This window comes from Sceloporus occidentalis, unplaced genomic scaffold (assembly GCF_023333645.1).
Source record: "Sceloporus occidentalis isolate IW3139 unplaced genomic scaffold, rSceOcc1.0.p SCAF_15, whole genome shotgun sequence".
NCBI lineage: Eukaryota > Metazoa > Chordata > Lepidosauria > Squamata > Phrynosomatidae > Sceloporus > Sceloporus occidentalis.
Genome location: NW_028316995.1, coordinates 4,783,389 through 4,801,243, shown reverse-complemented (window position 1 = coordinate 4,801,243; position 17,855 = coordinate 4,783,389). Strand labels below are relative to the sequence as shown.

General features: G+C 42.8%; 1 protein-coding gene across 1 annotated transcript in view; it reads left to right on the top strand.

Annotated features, from left to right (window-relative positions):
- LHCGR (luteinizing hormone/choriogonadotropin receptor) overlaps positions 1-17,855 on the top strand; it is a 66,310-nt gene that overhangs the window by 3,493 nt on the left and 44,962 nt on the right. Inside the window, exon 2 of the mRNA XM_089481359.1 lies at positions 17,011-17,085. Coding sequence (XP_089337485.1) covers positions 17,011-17,085 — 75 coding nt within the window. The remainder of the gene's footprint in view (positions 1-17,010; positions 17,086-17,855) is intronic.

Genomic DNA, 17,855 nt, shown 5'->3' with positions numbered 1-17,855 from the left:
CATTACCAAACACTGCTCTCCTGCTTGAGAAAAAAATAAATTAGCAAAGCAGGGAGGGTGATATGCAGAGGTATCCAAGTGCATTCAAGCTCAGAAATTGTATGGATCTGTACATACAGCATGCATAAAGAGTACAATAAAGCAGGAGTTTTGATATTGAAAATATGAATGCACCCCCACTAATGCTTACACATTGCTTAGACATTGTGTTACCTATACACTAACAGTTCTATAAGGTATACAGTTATAACAGGTATACAGTTCGGTTCTAAAGATAATGAAAGTAGTCATTGTCACATTGTATGCATCATTATTATTATTATTTATTTATTGTTTTATTTAGTGCCATCATATTCTGTATCGTTGCGCAATGGGTAGACAGGACATAACAAATAGTATATAACATAGCAATTTGACTTGCTAAACACATGAGGAGGGCCCTGCTCAAATGAGATTAGTGATTCAATTTTCTCTTACGCCTTTCTCTTCACTTAGAAACACTGCTTTTTTACTTTTACTTTTCACTGAGGCTGCTTCCTGGCTTATGTCAGATAGGACCTCGCAGTCTTCTGCGAATGAATGCACAGTACCGAGTGCACAGGCATTGCAAATGCATGATTATGCATTCCCAGTGCATTCTGCCCTTGAGTTCATGTTTGAAACCTGCAAAGCCTGAAGAGAACAGTTGGCGCATTACCTGCTAGGCAAACACCTTCAGGACAAGAAAAGAACAGTCATGTTAAAAGAAAACTCACTTCTGTCTTTATGATCTGGTAGCTGGAAATGTTCTTACATAATCCTAAATTATTGATCTTTCCAGGCATAATTCGTATAGTATACAACACTCTGATGCATTACAGATTTCTTAGGGTCTTATTAATTATCTGATTAGACATTTATTTCGAACACTAGGGCTGCTCTATTCCTGCTGGTACACAAGGTTCTTAGAAGTAATACTTAGCAATTACTTAGAATTACACAAAAAAACTAATTAAATGCTAATGAGAAAAATCTGTTTATAGCTACAGCTTTACGGTGATGGAAGATTGAGATAATTTTAGATATGACCATTACAATATTAATTCTACGCAGAAACAATTTGAAGTAAAAACACATTAGTCATAAGATACAAAACACATAGTTCCAATATCACTGTGGTCCATAACACCATCTAATGTGTTGGCACCAACTGGGAGAGCACTGGTATAGTTTATATAATTATAGACTATATATAATTATATATTTTCATGTTGATTGACATAAATTAAGGATAACATTGTTATTTACAGAAATTACTTTCACAGTACAGTTTAAGCAAATAAACTTGTAGCTCTCCTAAAAAAAACATTTAGAGCTAAAATGTAAGAGGGAAGAGAATTGTGTGAGCTGCATGGATGATCAGATAGAGTGAGTGTATGTGTGTAAGTAGTTGGTGTTGTGTGTATGTACATATATGTATAGTGTTAAAAGGGCGGTGTGTTTAGGTATTTATGTGTAAGTGTATAGTGTTGGAGTGCCTGTGTGTGTATGTATATATGTATGTATGTGTATGGTGTTAGAGGGGCTGTGTATATACGTATGTATCAGGTGTTAGAGTGGATGCATGTATGTGTATGTATGTGTAAGTGTAGGGCTGCCCTCAGTCACAGCTGCGGTCGTGGCCACAGCCACACATAAAATCAGATAGCTGGCCTCAAGATTGTCACGCAGGCCAGTCTGGCCCTATAACCGAACAGGCACTTTCTGTCTTATAGAAAAATAAAACATTATTTTTTTATGGTCTTGATAAAGCTTGGAATGGGTTAGCAAAAACATTGTCCTCTACTTTTTGTATGTCACAATAAATGAATGCTTTTATTTTTGTATAAGGCTGGAAAGAGCCTGTTCATTTGTGCAGACTTCTTTTGTCATTTTTTTGTATTCATGGTACATGTTACCAGTCCAGTGTATCAGAACAAGAAAACAATCAAAGACAAAACAATCAAAAAGGAGACTTTGCTTTCCATTATAAGAACAATTTAGTTTTTGGTCAGAGGGCTTTTTACATTCGGAAACTAAATTCATTGACACTCATCCTCATTCATGACACTCTCATATCCTCTCTCATGCTCTCTCATTCACGTTCTCTCACACACTAATTCTCTGACACTCTCATTAACTCTCTCTGACACTGTTGTTGTCTGAATGTCTCCCTACCTTCTCCTCTGGGCACATCCTCTCCCTGGTTTTGGTTAGAAATCTTGTACTCCTTACTAAAAACAATATTAGCTTAATAAGTAGATAGATTGGTCCTGTACATGAACGGAGACAGCTTAATTCACTATTAGCAACAAAACATTGACTTCCCTTTCCCAAATGAAGTGTAATAGGTTTCACTCATCCAGGAGTAAGGTATATGATTAAAAAATACTTTCAGAATGACATTAATATCAGCTTCAAAGGCCATACTTGTTGACTGAGTAGCCCTAGACCATGGGCCCCAATGAGCTTATTTTAAACTCCAGACTGGTAGGCAGGAATTTAGCACCAAAGTCATATTGATGGAGTCCTAAGCTGAAATATCTCCTATGCTGCAGGGAATGTACAGTATCATCTGAATACAAAAATAACTGTATATTGTGTAGGTTTAAAATCACCACAGGAAGTTGTACAATTTATTTATTCGTCTGCCACAGTAACTGCATTGTCCAATTGGGCTTCATTCATTATTTTAAGCAAACCCTATTATCTGAATTACAGGGGCATAACTATCCATGCTCACACACACAAGTACACATCCATGCTCACACACCGACACACATAATTAGACATCCATGCTAACAATCATACATACACACATTAATTTTTGCCCCCGCTTACCTCTCATCACTACTGCAGCTTTCTGTCCGGCTACTCACACACTGTTTCACAACAGGGTCAAGTGACCCCGATACTGTCTCCTTGTGCTTGTTCAAATTAGTTTAGAAAGGACCATTCCAACCAGGAAAGAAGGGCTGTTTCTAAACTATATTGAATCAGTACGAGGAGACATGGACAAGGGGTCGGAGAGGTCGCTACGGGCCCCCTAGAGGCGACCCCTGTAGTTACGTCAGTGCTCAATTAGGCCCAGACTGGCTGCTCATATATGATTACTGCTGCTCTAACAGTATATAAGCAGCTGCAGAAGAGCAATTGTCACATATGTCATTCAGCTGCTGGCCTTAAAGTGCCAGTGCCTATTTTTATTCCCCAGTCAGGCTCTAATCTCAACCCTGTTGTTTTATTATAACATTTTCACACAAAAAAAACAGATCATTATCATGAACAGACACAACACCTATTTTTGAAAGTAGGCTCCAAAAAGTCAATTTCTATCTTTCCCTTAACATCGTGTTTTTTAAACATTTGTTTTGACATTTTTTAAACTTTACATCTGGTAAAAATATAATATGCTATGCTAGCAAACGGTGTTCAGCCATATTGTTGTTGTTGTGGTGGTGTTTTTTTAAAAGCTGAGTGATCTTGATATGTTGAAAATTCTATATGACTAAGGATGAATTACCCCCCCTGAATAATGGCACCCTGTTTTTCATCTGTCAGTCACCTAATAAAAATCTTTTAGGCTGTACAATGTGTCCAAAATAGTCTAAGTGGCCCACTTTGCTAACTATTTATCATGTTTGTTTTGCTATATGGTCACATTAACTGCAGATGTACAGTACTTGGGAGGAATACTGCCAATGTGCCTGCAGGCAGATGTGTACAGGGTGACCTTGTAAAAATGTAATTACTTATAATGCACTAAAAAAGAAAAACAAAAAACAAATACATCCTTTTTAAAAAGCCACTCAAACTAGCCTTTTTTACTTAACAATCTCATGTTTTTTTTATCCCTGACCTTTCCTGTATTTTAGAGACCATAGGTCAATTTCTGGCCCCTTCTAATACCTACTTTCTGTTGTTCCCTCACCCTATATCAATTTTGTCCTTATTTGTCCTTTTATTATATTATTGTGATATAAATTACCTTTAAAATATAATTTTAATAATGCCAGGCTAATTATTGAATATCCTACTGTATCTCATCAGACCAATAACTTCAACTTGACTATTCTGGGAAAGGTAGCAATGGGAGGGGAAATCTTAGTCATTGCCTCCTTTCGAAGAATATTAGTATTAGTATTTCTAGTGTTTGCTGAGTAGGTGACAAAACTCAAACAAATGAGTTTCTTTACGTAAGCAAGAATTTCTATGGGCATAACAATTGTGGTTAGCCACTTTAGAGGGCCCAGGTGACCCGTGCAACCATTTGTCCCAATTATCACCCCCTTCAAAGCCACTAAGTGACAGCAGCATAGAGAGTGTAGCAATCATCTGGTTGGATGATTTCTCACACTCTTTCCCTGCGTGCTGGTATGGCTAAAACAATGTGTAGGAAATTACATCACATTCACTTCCTGCATGCTGGATCAGTCTGCACACATCACATAGCAAGAGAGATACACCACTCCTGCAAGTAAGTGGTGTGGTCAAAGACACAGGCTGTTTGGGGACAAGGATGGCACAAGCAGACTGTTTTAGGGCAAATATGGCACTATTTGGGGGACACCAAGAAACTGTTTGGGGCAAGGATGGCACTTGCAGGCTGTTTGGAGCAAAGATGTCACAGGTGGGCTTTTTAGGGGCAAAGGTGGAGCATACAGGCTGTTTGGGTTCACTAACAAGTTGTCTGTGGACATAGATGGCACAGACAAGCTGTTTAGGGACTAAGCTGTCACAGACAAGCTGTTTGGTGGCACTGACAAAGATAGTAGAGGCAAGCTGTATGGGGGCTTAAATAAATATTTTATTTATTAAACGCTAACAAATGACACAGTACAACATACATAACAAATATACATTAAAACAGACACATCAGGAGATGAGAACCATATCTATAAGCCATCTAGCCTTATTTGAGCTTTGGGTAAAGTGGGCTTTTAAAGGGGCCCTCAAAAGCCCACTTTACCCACATAATGAACTTGGCTAAAACTGCTACTCTCCTTTAACAGGCCACACCGACAGCTTCTAAAACCTATGCATAGATTGGCAATGGCACATGAACCATAGTTTATTATATCCCCCACATGGTCAGTGATCACTACTACTGTTCTTGTCATGGATACTTTGGCTACCCGTTGTGACAACTGAAATCCATCTACATTTTAGTGAGTCTTCTGTCTCATTCAAAAGATGCCGTTTTTTTTTTTAAATCAAAAAGCACACAAAACTGGAAAAAAAGACTGCATACTTACTAAGGATTCTATAAGCATTAAAAAAAGTTCAGCTATTTTAGAAAAACTGCAGTTGCATGCAATTATAGATTAGGAATCTATTTAATTTAAGTTTTAATACAGGATTAATGCTTGACAATTATGTTAACAGTTATAGCCAGTGTTGCAAATCAATATTATACTGTAACTGATACTGTAATTTTCTGAATGAAGTGCCTGTAACCGATTTCAGAGTACCTCGCTGTACGTACTAAGTAAATTAATCTTCTCTTGCTTTCGAACATGGATGTCCTGACCTTCCACTCATCTTCTAAATGAAATATAAACAGTTCAGATGATGAGCGGCTGCTATAAAAATTGATTTATCAGAAACTGATGTTCTCAGAAAAGTGTGTTATTGTTATGTCTAACATTTCACATTTGCCCAAAAGTCAATTTAAGAATGATAATAACAATAAACATAATACAGAATGCAATGTTTATTGTCATACAGAAAAGATTTTTTAGTATGAAATCATTCCATATTGTCTACATTTTGTCATTACATACGGGAAAACTGAACTCTTGTTTGAATGTAAATGTTTAGTCTTTTTATGATCTATACACAAAAATGGAAAAACAATCAAGCATATAAATATCGATTTTAGGGTGCCGCTGAACTGACCAATACGAATAAGAATCAGCTCACATTCAGAAAATGCTACTTAAAACCACCTTATTCTTAAATTGTGTCCATTTCTTTGGTGACCTTAATCTTTTTGGGATCTGTATTTGTACAAACATAAAATCTCACGACAGATAAGAACCAGGGGCATAACCACAGGCAGTGGCGTCTCCAGCTTTCATAATAAGAAGGGGCACATGGGGGGACACGGACCAAAGTAGGGGGGCAATTATAAAACTCTACATATACACTATATATATATTCTCTTTTACTTATTCCATGTAGTTCAGGTATATGTCCAATAAACAATACATTTAAACAGCACTGCAGGTATAGATCAACTGAATAAGACTCTGCATTTCCAGGTATACATAAATAATGTATGGAAATATAGAATAGTAGATAGTCCCCCCTTCTCACTATCTACCCCTCCCCCCTTCTCATTATCAATCCCCTTTCTATCTACCCCCTCTCCCCCCCATCCCCCCCATCTCACTATCTACCTTCTCCCCCCTTCTCACTATGTACCCTATCCCCCCCCTTTGTAGTTCACTTACCTTGTAGAAGTCCTGCTGTGGAAGAGCGCAAGGCCTCTGTCTCGCTGCTCTGCCGAGGTGCGTGCTGCTTCACTGCTGAGTGCCGAAATATTACGTCAGCGATCAGCGCAAAATGCTGGCACAGCGACCAAGACAGAGGCCTCGCTGAGGAGAGTAAGAGGCACCGAGCGGTTGCTGAAAACGTATTCATGAGTGACCAGTTTTGCCCCTCTCTCTCCTCCGAGTCAAAACAACATTTCAGCATGATGTGGGGGGGCCATGGCCTCCTCTGCCCCCCCGCCGATGCCTCTGACCACAGGGCCGTGCTGGGAAAATTGCCCCATTGTTCCCCAACTTCACCAAGCAACATGTCCCACAGTACCCCCAAATAGCTTATCAGTGCCATCCTAAACCCCAATCTGTCTGTGCCACCTTTGTCCCCTAACAGCTGGTTTGTGCCATCATTATTGTCCCTTGCAACATACACTCTGGTACATGTAAACACAGATACACTTACTTATACTCGCTAATACACATGTACACACTCATTCTAACAAAACACTCCCTTTCACACCACTTATGTATACACATCCATATTCAGATGTAAACACAACACATACACATCCATCCATTTGCTGTCAAACACTTACACTCTCATGCCAACACACACTCAATCACTCACCACCACATACACACCACTTACACATACATTCTTACATACAAACACTTACACATAACACATCTGTGTTAACACACAAACACTTACAAGCTCATGCTTGTACATACAAACACTTTCATACAGATTAATGTTAACACACACTTATACATACACATACTTATACATACACATTCATGATTACGTACAATTATACATTTACATTCATGCTCAAATACACTTTGTCACGATCCCGGCCGTAGTACGGTCCGGGAGGACTCACCGCATCGCGCTCCCGTGCGGGGTGCGTCGCCCGAGTGCCCGCGGCGTCACAGCCCCGTCCGGGATGCGTCGCCCGGGTGCTCGTGGCGTCGCGCTCCCGTGCGGAGTGCGTCGCCTGAGTACCCGCGGCGTCACAGCCCCGTCCGGGACGTGTCGCCCGGGTGCCCGTGGCGTCGCGCTCCGGTGCGAAGTGCATCTCCCGAGTACCCCCGAGTGGCGGGTACTCGGTACTTACCCCTCCCGGGTCGATCCAGCCATGCAAGGTCCTCTTCCGCGGCGGTTCACAAGAATGAACCGCCGCACAGTAATGGACACCTCCAGTATCCCAAGACACGCCCCCCTGCCGTTCTCTTACCCCTATGGAGAAGAAACGCGCCCATTGGACGTCCTCATAGTTGGAGGCGGGATCTGGAAGGGCGGCAGGTTTAAAAGCAGAGCACTGATGCCGGTTCAGTGCTCAGTTGTTTTTACAACTAGCTGTTGTTCTTACCTGGTGCTTACCTGTTACTTACCTGTTATATTGATTCCTGTTACCGACCTTGGCTTGATCCCTGACCACGTTGACCTCTCAGCTCCTGACCTGGATTGTTTGACCATTCTCTGCCTGCTGCCTGCTACCGACCTTTGCTTGATTCCTGACCACGTTAACCTCTCAGCTCCTGACCCGGATTGTTCGACCATTCTCTGCCTGCTGCCTGTTACCGACCTTGGCTTGATCTCTGACCACGTTGACCTCTCAGCTCCTGACCCGGATTGTTTTTGACCATTCTCTGCCTGATACCTGGTTCCGATCTCGGCTTGTTTCCTGACCTCGTTACTCCTCTGCTCCTGACCTGGACTATCTGACCACATAGAGACTGGTCCATTTGTATCCTGCATCCTGGTTTCCACACCTTTGCAAACGTAACATAACAACTGAGCCAGCATGGAAACCGCAGGATTAGCTGATGCTGTCGCTGCTCTCGCCCAACAGATGGCGACAATTACACAATCCCTTCATGAGATCCAAACCGGACAACATCAACAGCAACAACAGATTGTGCAAATTCAAGGTGCTCTCCAAGTACCTGGCAACCTGCCTCCAGCACCAGTCGAAGTGCCTGAACCACCAGTACTTCACGGAGCAACAGCGCTGGAACCGCAAGTGCCCTTGCCAGACAAGTACACTGGAGACCGCACAAAGTACCAGACTTTTATGACCTCATGCCAAATATTGTTCCGTCTCAAACCCAGAACTTATGCTAATGACTACATCAAAATTCACACGGTCATAGCCCTCTTGTCTGAAGAACCCCAACTCTGGGCCCATCATCTGATCCGTAACAATAGTCCGGTGCTTGACACATGGAACACTTTCCGGCAGGCCATGGATGCACTATACGCCGATACGTTCCAGACCACGTCCGCTACCAGTGCCTTAAGAGCCCTTCGCCAAGGGAAACGTCCAGTAGAGAACTACATAGCCGAATTCCGACGTGTCTCCCTCGAGACAACATGGAATGAGGCGGCTTTACACGACCAGTTCCGGCTGGGTCTGTCGGATTCGATACGAGATGAACTTGCTCGCTCCGCTATCCCGTCATCTTTGGAAGACTTCGCCACATTGTGTATACAAATCGACCGGAGGTTAAGAGAAAGAAAGGCCGAACGCTTAGCCTCTCCTTCTCACACCTGGTCCACCGCCAGACCACCACCAAAAACCACACCCAAAGAGACCCCAGAAGAACCTATGCAGTTGGGACTCATCCGAGGCCCGTTGTCAGGTGCCGAGAAGGACCGACGTCGGTCTCTTGATCTCTGTCTGTATTGTGGTACCCCAGGCCACTACGCCAACGAGTGCCAAAACAAGAGACGACCATCTCGGGGTAAGCTACCCTCATTATCCATTCCGGCCACCCATGGTGTTTCTCCACATTTACCACATCATCTGTCCCTCTCCATTACCTTACAGTGGAAGGGGAATACCGTCGCTCTCGCAGCTATGATTGACTCGGGTGCCAGCAGTAACATACTCGACACAGACGTGACCCGCCAACACGGCATACCCGTCCAGAAGAAGACCACACCTCTACTGCTTCAGTTAGTGGACGGACGTCCTCTACAGTCCGGTCCCATCACCACAGAGACATCACCCTTGCACATGCACGTTGATCCTGATCATACGGAGTACATATCATTCGATGTTATACCCTCTCCTGTGTTTCCAGTTATCTTGGGACTCCCCTGGTTACGAACTCAAAACCCTCACATTGACTGGACATCCAACTCTGTGTCGTTTCATATCAATAAAGACCCTTGTTCACACAAACCGCCTCCGTCCATCAATATAGCACACGACTACAGCTCCCTTCCGATACCCACGATTCCGAGTCATTACAGCCGATTTGCTGATGTGTTCGAGAAAAAAGCAGCCAACAGATTGCCACCCCACAGGGAGTACGACTGTCCGATCGACTTGTTCCCAGGAGCCCCTATTCCGTTCGGCCGTTTGTATCCTATGTCCGAACCTGAACTCGTCACCCTCAAGGCCTACATCGACGAGAATCTAGCCAAAGGCTTTATCCGACCATCCACCTCCCCCGCTGGAGCAGGGATTTTCTTTGTTCCCAAGAAGGACGGAGGATTACGTCCTTGTGTCGACTATCGGGAACTAAACAAAGTGACAGTAAAGAATCGATATCCTCTGCCGTTGATCCCAGAACTTATGGAACGAGTTGGCACTGCCTCCTACTTCACCAAGATTGACCTGAGAGGCGCATACAATCTGGTGAGAATAAAAGAGGAGCATGAGTGGAAGACAGCATTCCGATCCCGGTATGGACATTTCGAGTATCTAGTAATGCCTTACGGGCTATGCAACGCCCCAGCCACGTTCCAGCATTTTATGAACGACGTGTTCAGAGACATGTTAGATCGTTTTGTTGTGGTCTATCTCGATGATATACTGATCTACTCACCATCGCTAGTTGAACACAGAGAACACGTTTCCAGGGTACTGGAACGTCTTCGAGAAAACGAACTATACGCAAAACCCGAGAAGTGCGTGTTTGAAACACAGACCGTGGAGTTCTTGGGCTTCATTTTGACACCTACACGAGTAGAGATGGATCCAAAGAAGGTTCAGGCCATCCTACAGTGGCCTGCCCCGAGGGATCGAAAGAGCGTTCAAAGGTTTGTCGGCTTTGCGAACTTTTATCGGAAGTTTATCCGCAACTTCTCTAAAGTCATACAGCCCATCACCGCTCTCACGTCCGTCAAACGAAAATTCTACTGGTCTGAAGACGCACAGAGAGCATTTCTTTTTCTGAAGGAGCGATTCACATCAGCCCCCATATTGATCCATCCGATGCACCAAAAGCCATATACGTTGGAGGTTGATGCCTCTGACACGGCGGTCGGTGCTGTTCTCTCGCAAAGGGCCGATGTCGACAACCAACTCCACCCGGTGGCCTTCTTCTCGCGTACTATGACTCCTGCAGAACGGAATTACGGAGTCGGAGAAAAAGAGATGTTAGCCATGAAATTAGCACTAGAAGAGTGGAGACATCTGTTGGAGGGGACGCAACACCCCATTACCGTTTTCACCGACCACAAAAATATGGAGTATTACAGGACCGCCAAACGGCTGAAACCTAGACTCGCAAGATGGTCCTTATTCTTCACCAGGTTCCAACTTCATATAACCTATAGACCAGGCGCAAAGAACACCAAGGCGGACTCACTGTCCCGTATGTGTGACGTATCCTCGTCTCGTCAACAAGACGAGGAGACCGTGTTAAAGCCCGGGCATTTTTTGGCTGGTACCCACTCTTTCTGGGACTTGTTCCACTTCCAAGCATCTGACACCGTCCCTCCAGAGAACCTCCAATTACGCAAGAGGAACGGGTACTACTACCGCGGAGACCTGCTTTATGTACCTCCTGCCGCACGTCTCCAAGTTCTACAATACTGCCATGACACACCAGCAGCAGGACATGGTGGTATGACTCAGACTATGGACCTGATAAACAGATCGTTTTGGTGGCCCACAGTACGCAACGACGTCCTTCGATTCGTTCGATCCTGTACTGTTTGCGCCAGGGCCAAAGGCACTCGGAACAAGCCGGCTGGTCTTCTATGCCCACTCCCGGTCCCCGCGACACCCTGGACAGACCTGTCAATTGACTTCATCACAGACCTACCGGTATCACATCATCACACCACCCTCATGGTGGTAGTTGACAGGTTCACGAAGATGGGCCACTTCATACCAGCCAAACGCTTACCCTCAGCTGCTGAAACAGCCTCTCTTTTTATACGCAACATATTTCGTTTACATGGATTACCAGAGACTGTTGTGTCAGATAGGGGAACCCAATTTACGTCAAAAATATGGAAGGCCTTCTGTGACACACTCCACATCCACCGCTCCATGTCTACATCATTCCATCCACAAAGCAACGGCCAAACGGAGCGGACTAATCAAACGCTAGAGCAATACCTCCGCTGCTTTACCACCCATCTCCAAGATGACTGGTATGAGATGCTCCCCATCGCCGAATTTGCATACAACAACCATATCCACTCCTCTACGCGTTTGTCTCCCTTCTTTTCGATGTACGGACTACATCCATCCATGCTTCCTGGTTCTCCGATCCGTAGTGTGGTCCCTTCTGTGACGGAACGCGTAAAGAACATACTCGAGACACACAAAATGTTACGCAACACCCTCCATAGGGCACAAGAGCGATATAAGGCACAAGCAGACAGACGGCGTTCCGCTGCCCCGGTCTACAAACCAGGAGACAAGGTATGGTTATCAACCATCCATCTCAAACTGTGTTGTCCCACTAAAAAATTAGGACCTAAATACGTAGGACCGTATGTCGTGTTAAACACACCCTCATCAGTAACTGTTAAACTACAATTACCCCAGACGATGAGGATCCATCCCATCTTTCACGTATCTTTGCTAAAGCCTTATCACGCTAATCCTTTCCCGGGACGCAGTCCCGACCCTCCAGCTCCGGTTACCATAGACGATACGGAGGAATATGAGATAGCCAGCATCTTGGATTCCAGACGATATCGAGGACGTCTTCAATACCTCATCCAGTGGAAAGGATATGATGTCAGTCACAATTCATGGGAAGACGCCCGTGGACTACACGCTGAAGACCTGATAAAGGCATTTCATTCTGGTCATCCCAGTCGCCCTGGACCCTTGAGGGGCCGGAGGCCCCTCCTCAGGAGGGGAGCCTGTCACGATCCCGGCCGTAGTACGGTCCGGGAGGACTCACCGCATCGCGCTCCCGTGCGGGGTGCGTCGCCCGAGTGCCCGCGGCGTCACAGCCCCGTCCGGGATGCGTCGCCCGGGTGCTCGTGGCGTCGCGCTCCCGTGCGGAGTGCGTCGCCTGAGTACCCGCGGCGTCACAGCCCCGTCCGGGACGTGTCGCCCGGGTGCCCGTGGCGTCGCGCTCCGGTGCGAAGTGCATCTCCCGAGTACCCCCGAGTGGCGGGTACTCGGTACTTACCCCTCCCGGGTCGATCCAGCCATGCAAGGTCCTCTTCCGCGGCGGTTCACAAGAATGAACCGCCGCACAGTAATGGACACCTCCAGTATCCCAAGACACGCCCCCCTGCCGTTCTCTTACCCCTATGGAGAAGAAACGCGCCCATTGGACGTCCTCATAGTTGGAGGCGGGATCTGGAAGGGCGGCAGGTTTAAAAGCAGAGCACTGATGCCGGTTCAGTGCTCAGTTGTTTTTACAACTAGCTGTTGTTCTTACCTGGTGCTTACCTGTTACTTACCTGTTATATTGATTCCTGTTACCGACCTTGGCTTGATCCCTGACCACGTTGACCTCTCAGCTCCTGACCTGGATTGTTTGACCATTCTCTGCCTGCTGCCTGCTACCGACCTTTGCTTGATTCCTGACCACGTTAACCTCTCAGCTCCTGACCCGGATTGTTCGACCATTCTCTGCCTGCTGCCTGTTACCGACCTTGGCTTGATCTCTGACCACGTTGACCTCTCAGCTCCTGACCCGGATTGTTTTTGACCATTCTCTGCCTGATACCTGGTTCCGATCTCGGCTTGTTTCCTGACCTCGTTACTCCTCTGCTCCTGACCTGGACTATCTGACCACATAGAGACTGGTCCATTTGTATCCTGCATCCTGGTTTCCACACCTTTGCAAACGTAACACACTTATACTATCTATGAGCTACAATAGGTATATATTTTTTGCCGTAAATTACTTAAACCAGTTACAAGTACAAAGCTACATAACCCCAGTCACAATCGAGAGCCACAAGGGCCGTGCTGTTTTAAGCTGCATGGAGGAGCAGATTTTCAGGAAATAGGTACTTTATTAGCTGTAGTTACAGTATGTGATTATGGGCATCACCTTGAATGTGTTATCAGTGAAGGAGTTTAATATGTTGTAGACCTTTTCCAAGAGGCGAAAGTTTTGATCTTATCTTGAATATTAAGCGAGAAAGAAAGAGAGAGTCTTGTGTGTGTGAAAAAAGAAGAGGTGATAAGTGAAGAGGAGAACTATAATTCACAATTAAAGCATAAGGACTATTTTAAAATGAGAGCACAAATGTATAGGGAAGCAGAATCATGGATGACTTTATATGTGAGTGCCAGGATTTTAGATTTAGAATTCTTACATCAACCGAAAGGCAGGGAAGGGCTTTAAGAGGTGGGTTGGCAGATAAGGAGTTAAATGTGAGAAAATAAAGAAAGCAGTGATACTCTGAATAAGCTTGTGACTAACCACAAGTACAGGTGCGAAACTTGTTCCACATGTATCCTTAGTATTCATCTCTTCTTGTAATCACAATTTCACTTTATTATTTACCTGAAGCAAAGCGAGTGTGGGGTTCTTCATCTATTCATTTAACATGGTTGGTGCTTTCTTGGAGGCACCCAAGAAACTCTTGACATCCTCTTGGATCAGCACAGGCTGTGGGATCAAATTTGCTAGTACCCCAACCCCAACCAGACTGCAAGCCAGATCTACCTGTTTTACTTCAACGGAGAGTCTAGTAAGTCTGGAGTCATGTAGTATTAAACAACGAATATGATGACTAAGCAATGGTGGGATCATGGGTGAAACATGAGAGGATTTGAGCATAATATTTTGGTGATTACTAAGTTAAATGCATAAACTCTTTACTATGTTGTGGGTTCATATAAACTAAGAAATGTTTGGATAAACTGGTTAGTCAACAAATTTGGGAATATATACACTTATCATCCTGCTCCAAGTATAGACAGTGACCACAGTGCCCTGCAGGAATATCATTTATTATTATTATTTACTGTTTTATATAGCGCCATCAAATTCAGTAGCTCTGTACAATTTGGATTTAGGGTGTATTACACAATACGTGAAAGTGCAGTTGTTAGGGATGGACCAGCCATCCTAGTAAAAGTATGGCAGGAGAGGGACTAGGAAAGGTGAGCTAAAGGAATATAGGAAGGCGTTAATGTGCAATGTTGTAAGCGTCCTTAAAGAAGTGGGTCTTGAGGGATTTTTTGTAGGAATAAAGGTATGGAGAAAGACGGATAGGCCGGGGGAGGGCATTCCAGAGGATAGGAGCAGCCCTTGAGAAATCTTGTAAGCGTGCATGAGAGCTAGAAATCAAAGGAGAGGATAGAAGGAGATCATTGGATGAGCGGAGAGATCGGTGTGGAGTGTATTTAGAGAAGAGTGATGAGATGTAGGGAGGGGGAACCGCTGTGGAGGGCTTTTGTGTTATTGCCAAATTAACCCTGTATGCATTAGACAGCTAAAAGGCAATTTTTTGTCTCTCAATGAAGAATGAGTGCAGCCCACGCACACATACATTTCTGATGAAGTGGCCCATTGCAGAAAAAACTTGGACATCCCTGGTATAAAGTCTTGTTCTTATTAATAAGCTTCTTTAATGGCTTTCCTCCAATGAGTCATTACATATTATTGTCAAAGTGAATTTAATTTCCAATTCCATTACAAATTACAATTTTTTTTTGCATTCCGCTGCTTCCTCTTTATAGTCTAATCAATAAATTTCCCACTGGTCCACTTACTGTTCATAATTTGCCTCCTCTACTTTTATGTAAAACAAAGAACTCCCCCTTGCTTTACTTAAATAGTGTATTACAGAACCCAAGGCTAAAAGAGACATTTGGCTGAACAAACATACAGTGTCAAACCCTGGTATAAGCCGTTTTCCTGAATCCGGATTAACCCTTTGTTTGCCTGGTAATTAAAAGAAATAAACGTTTCAATGTAATCACCAGTGCATTAGGCTGCTAATTATGTATGAACTGTATTTTTGTAATTGCAACTTGCTTATTTAATTTTCCTGTTTAATATAAATCACCCCATTCTGTGCCTCGAGGAGACATACCCATGTATCAGCAGAGTTAATTAATTTTCTGCCATAGGGTTTATAAGAAATGATAATGAACAACAGTACAGTAGAACAGTATGCCTTTTCCATTCCACAGTTTAATTGTTGACAATAATTAACACTACATTAATTACCGCATTATAATTTTAGTTTCATGCTGTACTCAGATAATGGGCCAAATAAACAAACAATATTTTTGAATACAACAAAAGCATTTTGTACCGGGTGATATTTTTTCTTTATTAAAGATTAACAGTGAAACTTTTCTCTGAACACTTTGCTATAACTGATTCCATAAGTAGTGGTATTTTCTATGAAAAGGATTGTGGTCGTATTTGCTAGTATATGGCTGGAACATAAAATACTAGAAAATATTAAAGGGGAAAAAAAACATTAGTCTTCAGGATTATAGGACCATATTTTGCATTTGCCATTGTATTTGTCAGAAACAAATTATTGTAAAAGCCTGAATGTAAAGTGCCCCCAAACAGGCCAAATATTTAAATAAATCTGATTTAATCTGAAATTTCCATTATATTTGATAAACTTCCCCTCATTCATTTTCTGATAAATTGAGGTGCGGGATCCAAGCTCACATTCAGGACGATAGTATATGTAGCCTATATTAGCACTTCTCTATGTAAAGAAAAAAACTGTATTTATTTTGTGCTTTTAACTACAAACTTTTCTATGATGTGTGTTGGCCAGAATAAGATTAATTATACTTTATCTTATAACGTAAAACTGTATTGATTTGTGTGTTGGAAGCTATAGACTCTATCAAACTAGAGACATTTTCTAATTTTTATTACATGAAAGGCAGAATACCATTGGGAAGGCTTGGGGGCTTATTCTATTGAACAATTATGGGGGGCCATAGAGAAGGAGTTGCAGAGATTAACTCTAGTGTTAAAATTAGACATATTCATTTACTATTACCCTAAGCTATTCGATTTTACTTTATATTTGCAAAATACATCTCTACTAACATAATTTTAAAAATACCTAAAGCCTTACTTTTCCATGTTAGACTGCTGTGTTTGGGTTTTAAAAACTACATTATGATATAGGACCCATAGTAGTTGATTAAAAACAAAAATCAAAAAGCTGGGAAAAAAAGAGAATTCCAATGTTATTTATTTGGAATAAATTTGTAAGATTATTTTTTTTACTTTATTAATTATTTTTATTTAAGAAATGAATATTGAGGTTCATATTCTTTTTATTTTTCAGGTCCTTTTCCCATTTCTGTTTTAAGGTAATTCCATCCGAGGTTTTTCTGAATTTTCATCAGGACATCATAACCATGTAAGTGTAATTTATTAAATAAAGCTATTGGAGACTTAGCAGGACAGAAAATACTTGAACAAAAAAAACCATTTATTTATTGTGTTAACTAGTTTTTCAGTTAACAGTCCCTCTTTTGGACCCAAAATCACTAGCTTTCCTGATGTCCTTTTCTAGGTGTTTAAAATGTTTTATAACTCTGTGTCCCAGCATTCTACAGCCCTAATTGAGAAACATAACCTAAAAATAAAATGATGCCAATTTTGTTGAAAATTCTTCCCCTGGAAATTCAAAGAGACCCACTGGAGTAGCAGCAGGGGAGGCTGTTAAGAGTAGCCTAACTAGACATAGAGGCACAAAAACACATAGAAGTTGGCAAAAAAGGTTTTATTTAATTCTGTACACCCCTCTGCTGTCAGAGTTTGGCTTGCTCTCTTTCTCTCCTCTAGCTGGTCTCCTTCTCTCCTCTAGCTGGTCTCCTTCTCTTCACTATGGTAGCTTCTTCTTCATGGACACAGACTTCCCACCTACAATACGTCTTCAGCACAAACACAAAAATATTCAGCAGCCATATTGCTGACTGAGCTTCATGGGAATTGTAGTTATTGGTTGGGGAATGGTGGCCAACGCTACCTGCAGCTCCCATGATAAACATGGCCAACCACATTACATTTATTACATTTATATTACAGTTATATTGTGCTAGTAGATTCCATATTGCTGTTAAAACAAACTCAGTAAAATAATTTAAAACCGCACACAATAACAAACTGGTAGAACATGAGAAGAGG